At 41.2% G+C, this 13,012-nt stretch overlaps 1 protein-coding gene across 2 annotated transcripts in view; it reads left to right on the forward strand.

Moving 5' to 3' along the window:
- LOC141790338 (ADP-ribosylation factor-like protein 15) overlaps window positions 1-2,900 on the forward strand; it is a 97,165-nt gene extending 94,265 nt beyond the window's left edge. For both annotated transcript variants that reach the window (XM_074670158.1, XM_074670157.1), the window contains exon 5: window positions 1,036-2,900. In XM_074670158.1, coding sequence (XP_074526259.1) covers window positions 1,036-1,188 — 153 coding nt within the window. In that variant the 3' untranslated portion in view covers window positions 1,189-2,900. The remainder of the gene's footprint in view (window positions 1-1,035) is intronic.
- Window positions 2,901-13,012: the final 10,112 nt, after the last annotated feature.

Below are 13,012 nucleotides of genomic sequence, written 5' to 3' on the forward strand. Positions count from 1 at the left end.
CTGTCTGCTCCTTTTAGAAACACCAGAGCTAAAAATCAGATCAAACTAATCCGTGCAGGAAACTAAATGCAACTGATTTTGTGATAAACACCCCATCTTTTTAAAACTAAAGAAACTTAGCTGAAAACAGACAGACAGATTGAATCTATGACAAAAGCGTTATTGAGGTTTGGTTCTCAGAGCTGCTGACAGGTCACATTTGTCTGTGTGAATTCTTCGATGCCTATCAGACAAACAGGAGGAGATGGCTGGACTCCGTTCACACCGGGCAAACTAAATTACTTCCATTCGGCTTGAAAATGTCAGGATCCCTAACAACCTGCAGTACTCTCGGTGGAGGTCTAAGTCATTGTTTCCCTTTGCTGGATTTGTTTTTCTACCCAACAGCTGGTTCTGGTTCTACCACCAAACTCACCGCACCCCCACTGTCATGAGCTGCAGAAAGCCAGCATCTGAATTTTATAATCAGCTCCTACGAAGAGCAGTGCCAAGCCAACAAGCCACACATTTCTCAAAGAAGAAGCCTGTTTTATTTCATTTATCTCCATGACATGTACTCCTTTTTATTTATTTGTTTACCCCTAAACTTTGGGTGCACACAGCTTCATGTTCATGATTATGTGGAGAAGACACATTGGGCATGTAATTGAAATGAAGTCAGAGACAAAGGGTTCCTGCTTTCTTCTTTCTGAAGTTTTGTGGTCTCTGAAAACAAAAATTCAAAAATAAAACCCCATACTCCATACACTGGAGTCAGATTTCCTTTAAATTAACTCAAACAGACCGTGTAAGGGTCTGAAAACATCCCTAAGCTCTGCAGTGCAGGGGCAATATTATTACAGCCAGCTACCTAAGCTCAAAGTAGGACGTGCTTCCTTTTCTCACGTGGGGAAATGTTTGATTTAAACCTCTGCTGTTGTGTTTGTCTGCCTTTTCTTTACACGTCAGTATTTAAAAGATTTTGATGTTTATATGATTAAAGAGGATCCAAAAACCTGAATGTTTTGACTGATCACACTCTGTTTGTGTCCACAGATTAAGAAATACTTTGAGCTGGAGCCGCTGGCCAGAGGGAAGCGCTGGATCTTAGAGGGCAGCTCCACCGACAACATGGAGGCCGTGAAAGAGATCTTCGGTCAGTTCATTTGCCTGTTGGAGGACAAAGACACAGAACCTGCAAGGATATGACGATTCTGCTGCTAATGCAAGGAGACGTTGGCGGCTGACGATGAAAGAAGACCACCACATGCTGCTGGTGCCCATGCACACACACACGCACAGACACACACATGTACACACAAGATAATAGAGCCCAAGAAGCTGGCCTCTCTCCTTGAGAAGTGTATTGTATGTTCTCCACCTTTCACTGGGCTCTCATTTTTCAAGCTGGAAGGGATCGTGCACGAGCAGTCAGCCACTACAACCTGAGCGAGGAGAGCTGCCATGTAACCAGCTGATGTAAAGCAGTTTATCCAGGAAAATCACTGAACTCTGCCAGAAATGGAAATCTTGTTTACTACTGTCTGTGCCATTGGGATTAGACCAGCGGCATGTGGGACACATGGCATTCCTTCAGTCATCATCGGACACTAACACACACACACGCACACACACACACACACACTCTCTCTCAGTCTTACACACACAAACACACACAAAGTGAGCCTGGGTCCTCTGTAGATATGTTTAACATCTCCAGTAATGACTTTACAGGATGTGTGGGTGGGCACTGTCGATGTTTTCACTCAGAAGTACTGTATGGCTGTCGGTGTGATTCTCCTTTGACCTGCTAACAACAAATGTTGTTGTGTGATTGGAGTGCGTAGTCCAAAGGCTTGTGTTATGTACGGTAGTTACATATCTAATCTGAATAGTGTAGTCTGAGTATCTCATGGAGTATTATGTACATGCAAACGAGCATATTGCTGTGTACCTTCCTGTGCAGCCATACACCAGTACTACTAATCATGTGACTAAGTGCTTACTTTACTGAGACGTGAGGCGGAAACAAGTCTGAATGCTTTTATAAATGTGCAACTTAGGATCTATTTTACAGCTCTGTATGTTAACCTTGTAGAGCTACCTTCAGATTTTTATATATCACACACACGCACACACACACGCACGTATGAATTCTTTTAAATCAAAGAAAATCAAAAAGAACAAAAACGTCGGCCGTGATTGACCGGGCTCTGCAGCCACAGGAAAGAAAAATGTGATGGATTTATTTTCCTTTCAGTGTTAAACAAACATTATGCTATGTTTTTTTTTCTACATTTTTACTGTATTTTTTTTCCTTTCTAACTGACATAATCCCTTTCTGCCCCGGCGAGCAGCTCCAGCCTCCCATCAGGGTGGAATACAAACTCTATCAATCAGCCGCAGCAACAGCTGCATCTGACAAGTCCCTGTCCGACACCCTAATGCCTTCCAACTGTCTGTGAAGACCCCTCCCTGTCTGCTGTTTATCGTAGACCCCAACCCACTCTGCCCCTCCACTGCAGCTCCACTCGTCCTCCTCAGCGCTCTTTGGGGTTTTCATCCCGGCTGCCCCCGTGTGGACTCCACACCTCAAAGAGTCGCATTGATCGTGCCGCAGGTTTCCCCTGATGTTTGCAGTAATGAAAAAGATCAAATCGCCTCCCTTTGTGCTTCATTTTTATTTTGTTTTGTTTTTGTTGTTGTTTTGTTCAGTGTTTTGTCCAGATTTCAATCACTTTGTTTACCTGGCTGAGGTCTGCCAGGTAGCTTTAATCAGTCTGGAAGGATCTGCATTCAGTCACATGAATGCAAAACAAACCTGAGGACAAGGGGTTAAACAAATGTTGCTTTTTGCATATCATCTGCTCACACCTTCACTGAAGTCTGTCTGTTTTTTGTTTGTTTTGTATTTTTGTTTTTTCCAATCAAACTTCTTGTCTGATATGGCAATTAAAGTTTTAAAATTTGAACTTTTGTCTTTGTCTTTATTTACATTTGAATGACTATGAATGATTGAATGATTAGATTGTCATTGTGAGAGAAACATGAAGTGCCTCATGTCTGTATTTAATGTGTCTCCTCGTGTGGACAGCATGAATATTTTCTGCCTCCTCACAGGATGGATATTGTTTGGCTCCTGTTTGTCCTGTTTCCATGTAGCCAGGTCTGAACTTGTTGATTAACTCTTTGTTAATCAGATATTTGCATGTGGTAACATTCTCAGTGGGAACATAAATTCTTTTATAATGTCTTTTCTTTGTGATCCAAGGTTACCCGTGGAAATTGGACACACCATATGCTGATGTTGAAAACTCAGATGAGCCAGTGAAGGTTGAATCTCTAAAAGTCAGAGCGAGCCGCTGAAGAAAGTTTGGAGAGCAGAGTTAACCGAGTGAGACAGGAGTTCCTGATAAATACACTCTGCTCTGTGCTACCTCTGCCTCCCCTTTTCTTCTCCTTTTGCCCTTCTTCCATCTCTTTCAAATTAACCGTGTGGCTTTAATACAATGTGTGTCATGCAGGTTGCCCTGGCGACTCTTTGATCCTGTTTTCCAGTCTCTGCCTCTGGGGCAGACGTGCTTCTCTTCAGTCTGCTGCACACCGGCTCTGGAAGCTGCTGCAGCCCAGAGACACACCATGGGCTGCTGCGCTCGTCGCACTCCCCCCTCTTCTTCCTGTCGCTCTCACTTTCTCTCTGTTTTTTTCTTTTTTGAGTCCTCACCATCTCGCTCTTCTTATTTATTTTCATTTAGCAGGTTCTCCCTTTTCCCCTCCCTCCCTCTCCTCCTTCTCTCTGCTTCTCTTTGGTCACGCCAAAGCAGCCCTCCCTCAGCATGGGCATCTAGGAAGGGAAGAGGCCAGGACCTCAGAGAAGCAGCCCTCCTGAGGAAAAAAAAAAGGAAGACTTTCTCTGTCGAAGAGTTGGTTTTACTCCTCTGAAGAGATGCAGCTGCTCCTCTCCTCCCTCTCTGAACCTTTACCTGCTCTCTCTTTATCTCCTCCATATCTCCCTCCTCTGTTAGAGGAGTTTGATTTCCTGACCGCAGACCGTGGATGTGGCTTTCAGAGAAAAGCTGCTGACTTTTTTTTGTGGTTGTTGTTGTTTTGTGGTAACACAGTCCAGACTTTAATCAGTCTGTGTTCATGGTTGCATTACCAAGCAACAATAACATGAATGTGATGTTTACTCAGATGGATACAGTATCTGCAGAAACTTTCAAGTCTCTGCAAGTTGATTTCTGTAACTCACTAAACTGAACACTAATTAACAGCTGCCTTGAAGGGAGGAAACTCAAACCAACTGAAGCAGGTCTGAATTTTAGCAGAAGTTTAAAGCCAATGTGTGAAAGAGCGCAGCATGCAGTGAGGACAGAGCTTCATGAGCAGAATGGTGTTCATCACTGCTTTATTAATTATCTGTCCTTTGTTTTTGATTTTTTTACTTTAAAAGAGCGAAGCATTCACGTCAGCACTCCTCGTCTCTGTTTGCACAGCCTGGTAACAGCGTGTTCAGTACACACACGTTACAGTGACTGTGAACAGGAAATCCTCCATCAGGTGTGGATTTGATTTAAATATAGGCTGCGTTTATTTTAACACTAAAGGAGTGTGAATCAACACTCGTGATTTTTTCACTGAGGAGGAAGTGAACTGGCCACATCATGAATGAAACCATGTGTGTTTTTTTGAAAATATTATTCTCAACCATTTCAAACATTTGATTTCTTTCAGCCACAGCCGCAGCCTCAGCGCGAGTCCTCAAACCTCAAAGCAGTAGCTGACAGAGTGAGCTGATCAAACTTGTTTCCTGCTAAGATCACAGAAAGAGATCTGTGTGCATCAAGTTGGTGTTTTTTTCTGCAAAATCAAAGAGAGAAACATCGATCAGTGTCTGATGAATCCACACATCATCGAAAATGAAGATTGTACTGACAAGGGAAAAATTAACGAAGGAGTCTGCTCTTTTTTTTTTTTTTGAGTATTTTTCTTACATTTTTTGAGTCTATCACTTTAACTTGCTTGATTATTATGATTATAAAGGCTTTAGCTTGAAATAATGACAGGTTTTTGTTTTTTTCAGCTTGCAGAACTCAAGTCTGAATTAAGTCTTATAAAGGTAACATCATTTAAGGCTTCATTTCATTACTTTTTTAAATGTGACTGAATTTAAAGCATCAAGAAAAACTATAGAAATTAGTTATAAGAATTAGAAAATAAATAATATAAGAATTAACCAACCCTTTGAGGTTTAATACATGAATGTTAACTGAATTTATTGGACTAATGTATCTTGCCGTCTGCAGGATAATTCTGAGAGCAGGACGATGTATCAACCCATCAGAAGTGAAAACAAATGCGGTCTCACCCATGACAAAATAAAGCCTCTGAGCTTAGCGAAATGCAAATGCATGACCCGACAGGGAACCTAACTTTCGTTTACAAGACAAACAAAAGCAGGCATGTTTTCTTAAACTCCTCAAAGAATGCCCTTCTCTCTCCGTCTTCTTCTCCCGTCCAGTGCGTGGCGGCCTTTCTGCTGATAAGACCCAGCCGGGAGGTAGAACAGATGTTGCCCCAGACATCCATCTGGGCCTTGTACCCCTGCTCTGCCTCCCACAGCCGACGCTCCACGCAGGACACCCCACATTCCCAGCCCTTCACAGCCGGGGGGCTGCTCCCCTCGTCGGGCTCCTGGAGCAGTGACACAGCACTGAGAGCGGCCGAGATGCTGCTTTCATTCATGTTTCATGTGTGTACATGTGACCTCCGGGTTCATCCGAGGTGTTTCCTCTTTGTTTCAACACTCTGCTGCCTTCATGACTCTCACCCACACACACACACAACCACACACACGCACACACACCTTTGAATAACAAACACAAGTGACGGAAATGCATTGACATGATGTAAGCTAGTGAGGAAATGTTTCCTGGAGCGAGTAATCATTTCCAGACACGAGGTGATGGCTCCAAAGAGACACCACTTTAGCTCTTTGACACCCTGAGGTGTCACTCAACAAGTTTTGATTTATTTCAACAGATCTGCTCTCTGAGCTTGATTTGTGTGAGAACTCAAGCCTCTTCAGTTGCTGTTTTATTTGGATTGGATGGAAAGCATGTGAAACAGTAATGAAATTTATTTTCTCCTCTCAATGAAGCAGCATGTGATTAAAACAGACCATTCAAGCAAAAAAGACTTGTGCAGGTTATTGTAAATAAAAGCGAACTTCTTTTGTATACTTTTTCTACCAAACACTAGAATTTGAAATACCTAACCATGAAGCATATTTTCAACTCGAAGTGACAAAGCAAAAAAATCCACTGAAGTAATGGAGAAATATTTGAATGTCGATTGTTTTCATAATCTACGGGTAAAAGATTGTAAAATAAGGATTTTGTCTGTAAATTATTCATGTATGTGTTAAGGCCTGTTACTTTCAAAATAAAGTCATACAGACTGTGGCATGAACCAGTGATTCATAAAACATTGCATAGAGCCAAATAAACAGCTAATAAGTGAGCTAATGAGTAACAGGTTTAAAGATAAAAAGTTTCACCACATGTCTTTTCTCCCCACAAAAACACTTTTTTTTTAATTTATGCAGTTATCTGAAAAAGTTTTGTTGTGGTAATTTTTTGCAACTGTGCCTTTTTTTATATGTGCTGCAGGAGATTCTTTTGAGCTGAGCTCCTAGGACTCTTGGTGAGAAGGTAGAGGATGCAGTCTGTAGTTCATGTGATGCAGCAGGTTAGTGGCACTTCACTGCATATCCTTCTCTGAGCTCTCAATCTTTCACTGAAGATCTAATCAGATCACAGGCACTCAGAGTCAACATTAACCAATCCTGTTAGCAACAACCTCATTTTAGTATACAGTTTAAAAAGCTTCAGTATAAGAGTGAGTTAAAACCCCTTACAGTTGCTTTAATTTCATATACATATTCCAGTTGCATCAACCACAAGGTTATAATAGTTAACTAAAACGAAACTAAAAATGAAAACTAAAATTTAAAATACATTGCAGTTAACTCAAACTAATAAAAACTAGAAAAGAAAACAAAAACGATAAATAAACTAAAACTGTATCTTGTGTTCACAAAACTAACTGAAACTAGCCAAAATTATAAACAAAATGTCTTAAGTTATTGTTTTTGACAAGATTAATAGCCTTTAGGATTGAAATTACTCCGACACATTTTCCCAACCAATTTTACAACAGTTTTTGGCAGTTGTCAGTGCCGTACGGCACCATCATAGCGACATACTGGCAAGTGCTTGTTTACTGCACTGACTGGCTGTGCGCTGTGCTGGGACGAAACATAGTGGAGCAATGAATCAGAGCATCTGTAATAGTTTAATTTGAGTCTGCCTTTATTGTTACAGAGTCCAAGTCTCTGATTAAAGCTCATATCATATTGTTTTATATAATTTTTGTTTATATCATTTTTATTTAATCTATGTTAACATTATTTGTACATAATTTATGTCTATACATTTTATATTAAGTTTATACTATTTTATTGTGTTTAAGGCAGCAGCCAACAGTTCAGTATCAACATTGACTGAGCAGTGAGCACTATGTTGGACATGAAAATAAACAGTATGACAAAATATTTACTCTGACCTTTTTGAATCCTGCACCTGGTTAATAAGGTATGAAAAAACTAAAACTAAACTCAAACTAAGCCTTGTTGCAAAAATCAAAACTAAATAAAAACTGGAATGCCTGCTCTAAAACTAATTAGAACTAAACTGTAATGGAAAAAAAATGTCAAAACTAACTAAAACTAAACTATTACGACAAATCCAAAACTATTATAACCTTGATCAACCAAAGATGGAGTTAAACATAAAGACTTTATACTGTTGTTGTGGTCACAGCTATTCTACTGAGTGACCATGATTTATCCTCTGTGTAAGAAAAAGTCATAAACAGCAAGTTTCTTTGAGTTAAGAAATTTCACAGCATAAAGTGTTTTTTTATTTTTTTTTGCCTTCTTTTACGAAGAAAACGTCTTTTTAGACTTAATATGCGCCACATTCATCTGATTAGGCCAGAAAATGTCTTATTTTATGTTATTTAAAGACTAAAATGATGTCTGAATTGCTCATAAATTTTTTTTTAAAAAATCAGCCAATGGAAAAGTTACTCGTATTAAGACATTATTCTAGTTTCAAGCCAATTTTTGAGCAAATTTTTCTTCTTCCATTGGCAGATTTTTTCGACTTACAAGCAATTCAGACCTAATATTTGTCTTTGAATAACTTAAAACAAGACATTTTTCTGGACTGACCAGTTGAATGTGGCTCATATCAAGTTTTTTAAATTTTTCTTGATGAGTTTTTTTTTCCCCACTGAGGACTTGACCTGTTACTGCTGATGTAAAGGGATCACAAAGACGTTTGAGTAAATCCTCTGGAAACCACAATGTCTGCTCAACCTTCTTGGTCTCTTGATTAATGCAAAAAAAAAAGAAAGAAAGAAAGAAAAAATGAATATAAAGAATAATGTTTTAGAACTTAAAAAAGTCACATCTTTGCAGAAATGAATACACTTAGCAGTAAAATACTCTCCTCATCATTCTCACTGATGTATTCCAGCTTGATTCACTCCATAAAGTCTCTTTGATTCCTTTTCTTACAGACCTGAAGATGAGAGCATAATTAGATTGAAACCAAGAATTAAAACTAGATTTCCTTCACTTCCTTTGATGTCTACTTGACCCTGCAAACTTTCATTACATTAGATTTAAGAATCATGAAACACAAGCAAATCTGAGTCTATTAAATTAGTCTGAGTACACTGAGGTAATGTAATCAGACGTGGGCATTGAGGATATTGGACGGTGAACCAGACAGCTGTTAGAGTCATTTCTTTCCAATCAGTGCTGTGAGTCTGGGATGACTGGAGGCTCAGACTTTCTCACTCAGACTTTATTTTCATCCTTTAACCCAGAATTTATTCAGGGAAAGACACAGAACATGAGGAAATCTGAGTTTCTGGAGCAGACTCTACTTACTTTTCGATAAAACCATCAACTGCAGGTAAATCTGAAGGATTTGCAGGTTGAAATAGTCCAGATTATTTGTTGATCATCAATATTTTTGTGAGTATTGAGCTAAATTTTGCAGATTTAAAGCTTCTTTAAAGAACTTTTATGTATTTTGCTGGGGACAAAAGCACTTTCTCTTATGTCTTTGTTGATCCCACCTCGTACATGTGGGTGCTGTATTTGAGAAGAAAGGAGCCCTCTCTCTGTCTTCTATCACATGTATCACTCAGGAGGACTCCCTTCAGCTGGAACTGTAAATAAAGGCACATCCCTTCTTCTTACTGTAAATCACTTCATCTGACACCAGCTCAGTCACAGGTATCCAAAATAACAATCTACATGTCTCTACTTCTGCGTCTGTTTCATCACCAGCTATAAACTCCTCTCAGGACGTTAATGACATCCACTTCTGTCCTGGAGAAAGTGAGGAGGCCACGCTGTGCGATTCTCCTCGGGCCCTTTGTGGCCACCTAAACGCCTCTTGTTTTTCCTGCGTCTTTGAATGCCTCGTCTGTTGGGTGACTTCCGTGGGATTCCAGCCGGCTTGTCACTCACATTGTTTTTCCTGGGGACGAGATCTGTGTGAGTCCTGTTTCTCTTCCTCTCTCCTCGGCCCGAGTGCTGATGGAAACCCGCATCCCAGGTGGCCCGCACATCAAAACAAGGGGGGAGATCGCAGCCTCTTGGTTTTCAGACAAACATCACTCACTTTCTTTGTTGTCTGAGGGACAGGGGGCATGGCGGTTTATCTCCAGAGGATCTCCCCCCGCTATCGCCTTCCACCGGCCCACCGCCCCATCCCACAGGAGCCGCTAAAAGCAAATGTCAGTCATGGAGGAGGCGTTGCATTCCTTGCAGAGGTCAATTAGTGGTGGCCGGGGCGGGTTGCAAGTTTAAGAATCTAAAAATCTTCAGTTTGGCACAAAACCAGCCACGGTTTCCTCTCCTCTGTCTACATGACGTCACCTCTGTCACACCGCAGCCCAGCCCGCTCTACACACCTACCGCACACAGCCTGGTTTAGTCTGCAGGGTTATTTGAAGCTGAGCCTGATTCACGATGTGCCACATATGAAACCCATTGCTGTGTCCAGCCGTGTGATGGGGGCCCAGTAGCAGCTCTCAGTGGAGCAGTTCCTGACCCATCCATGCAGGTGACTCCTGCTCCGGCTCTTCCCCTGCAGGCCTGTAAGGAGCACCGTGTCTATGGGAACTTTTATGAGCATGACCTTAACATGCCCGTCTCGAGTGGTCTAGACTCAGTGCTGTGTTTACTAGAGTCCCCCGTCTTACTGATGGCTATCAGACTTTTCCCTTCTTACTCGTTATTCTCTCTCGTCATAACTCTTTGAAGACCAACAGACGTGAGGCATTGACCGTCCTTGTTGTGGACTTTGTAGAATTTACTGTCACGGCTCAGAAAAACAGGGATAACGGGGGTGGAGGGGGCTCTGAGTGCACTGCTTCTCTCTCAGCAGGAGAGTCTATGGACATGTGCAGAGTACAGCTGTGGCTTGGCTGCTTTCTCAGAAGGTGTTGAGGCTTTCTGTAGGCAGACTCAACTCATGTCAACATGAGGTGCAAGCATCAGGGAGAAGTTTTCTACGACACACGCAGAAATACTAAACTAGATCTTTCCCTAAAGTGGCGTTACTTCAACAGCAACAAAACAAAAGTGACAGTTCCTCCAGTGACCGTCTTCAGTCGCAGCTTTCATGAGTGTCAGCCTCTGAAAACTCCAACAACAAGCCGGCACTGTGCATGTTCCTTAAGGAGCAACAGGTGATTAATCAGCCGCTAATCTGCAGTAAATATTTAACAGTTGCCCATAAATTTGCCCGCTTAGACATTAGAGTCTGTTTAGTGAGCTGCATGGCACCGAGCCAAACTCTGGAGGTGGATTAGCTCATTGAATCCAAACTGTTTACGGGGAAAGCAGCTCCAGTGACGACACTATGTGGGCAGCTTGCAGCTCTCCAAATACAAACGTTCCGTGTGAAAGCCAAAAAGAGGAGAAAAAGTGAGTCTTTCACTGGAACAATCTAGTAAACACGGGCGCTGTGCAGAGAGAGAACACCTGTGTTTTACCAAAGTCCTGGCACGCATCAGTTTGATCACTGCCGGGGCCATATTTGGTTCAGGACTAATTTGATGTTGCCCCTACTGCTGTGACGAAACGCAGCCTGAGTCAGGCAGGAAACTGCAAAGTCAGTCACAAATAAGAGGAGAGGGAACATCAGAGGGAGAGGAGAAGGTAAACAGCGTGGTGCTGAGATGATTCAGCTCTGCAGGAGTTGCCGGCTGCACACACAAACACGAGGAGGTAGTGGGAATAAGCTTAGCGCTGGAGACAGAAATAGTGTTTAAGGTGTCGGGGATTAGGGTTAAATGTCAGAAAGGTTAAGAAAGAGACCAGTTTAGATTGGCTTACAGAGGTCTACTGGCAGCCAGAGTCCAGAGAGTTTTACACTAACTTTTCATACTGAGGGGATTAAGAATAAACTGAGCTGGGATGAGTTTTTAATTTAGATTAGTCCAATATTTTAAAATTAAGAAGTAAATTCAGAGTCTGGATGATTATGTTTTAAGAAAAACAGACTGTCCTCAGATTTATTAAAGACATCTCTTCAAATCTGGAACAAAGTGAACAGGACAAAATAAAGCCACCGCCTGATAACAAACGTGGAAATAAAACCAGACTTCTCCAATGTTTTAAGCTGTGAAGTGCCTCCTGACTGGTGTTTTGGGATCACATGGCGCTCCCTCCTCTCTGTTTACAGTCGTCCACAGGATTAGGCCTAAACATCCTCTAATGGGATTAGCCGATAGGAGAAATCCAGCAGAGGGAAATATGTCTAACCACGCAGTCATAACAAGTTTGAGTTAAACCCAACATCAGTTTCTGCTTCTTTGAACACCGTCGTTAGCGATCACTATCTTTTAGAAAATGACTTTAATAAAGATTCATTATGGCTTCATTTTTGTTCCTACAATAAAAGATTTCAAGGTGATTTAAAGCATTATTTTACCAACAACAGAAAACAGCTTTGATTTCTTAAATTTTACTTGAAACATGTGGAATTAGGAATTACTCACAGCTATAAAAGGAAACAAGCCGTACTTTTTCGCTGATTTAAGGGGTGTTTTAGTTCAGCCTCCACCACGGTTAACTATCACTTCCCTCCGATGTATGATACCTGTGCTGTCAGTCAAATCAAACCAGAAATAATAAAACTGCATCAGTACCTATCATTGCCATTTATCTCTGTTATTAAAGACTCCATTACAACAAAGCGACCCACTTCCATGACTCAGTGCCAACAGTTTTTGTTTGCAGAGTGTCTTTGGTGTGCCAATGAAACGGTTCACAGCGAGGTCTGAGGATTACCGCCAACATTTGGGACAGTGTCTGGAAGAAAAAAAAAACTGATGTATTTTGCATTTTAAAAAGTTATTTGAAGGTTTGAGCACCACAAAGAAAACCCCTTTGACCTGCGTTGTGCTGAAGTGACAGTACACATCCTGGGAAAATAAAACTGAAACCCATCTGCTCAGCCAGATATGAATAAAAAAACAAACAAACATTGTCAGTAATTTGGGTGAAGAAGCATTTCAGCAGATGTTTGGATCAGGCTCGAGATATTTCAGATTGTTCTTGTTCTCAACAAATCCAGTAAAGAGAGCGAAAGGAACAATATGTTTGTCCTTCTCTTGATGCTTCCTGACCTCTCTGTGCTGTCTGTGTGAGTCAGCTTCAACAGCCAGAGTTTCTCCTTAAGACATAAATCTATGAAGACCAGTGACTGAAATAGACTTTAAAGCTCCTGTGAGGAGGTTTTAGCTGCCTATAAAACCGGCTGAATTAAGAAAGATGCCTCTGGAGGAGCTAAAAATAGGCCACAAAACCAACAACAGCATGAAGATGAATTATTTCTGTTTCCTCAGAAATGTATTTTGGAAGTTTGTGCCAGACAAAACC

This window comes from Halichoeres trimaculatus, unplaced genomic scaffold (assembly GCF_033239565.1).
Source record: "Halichoeres trimaculatus isolate MK-OKI-2021-1 unplaced genomic scaffold, fHalTri1.1 fHalTri1_scaffold_5, whole genome shotgun sequence".
Classification (NCBI taxonomy): domain Eukaryota; kingdom Metazoa; phylum Chordata; class Actinopteri; order Labriformes; family Labridae; genus Halichoeres; species Halichoeres trimaculatus.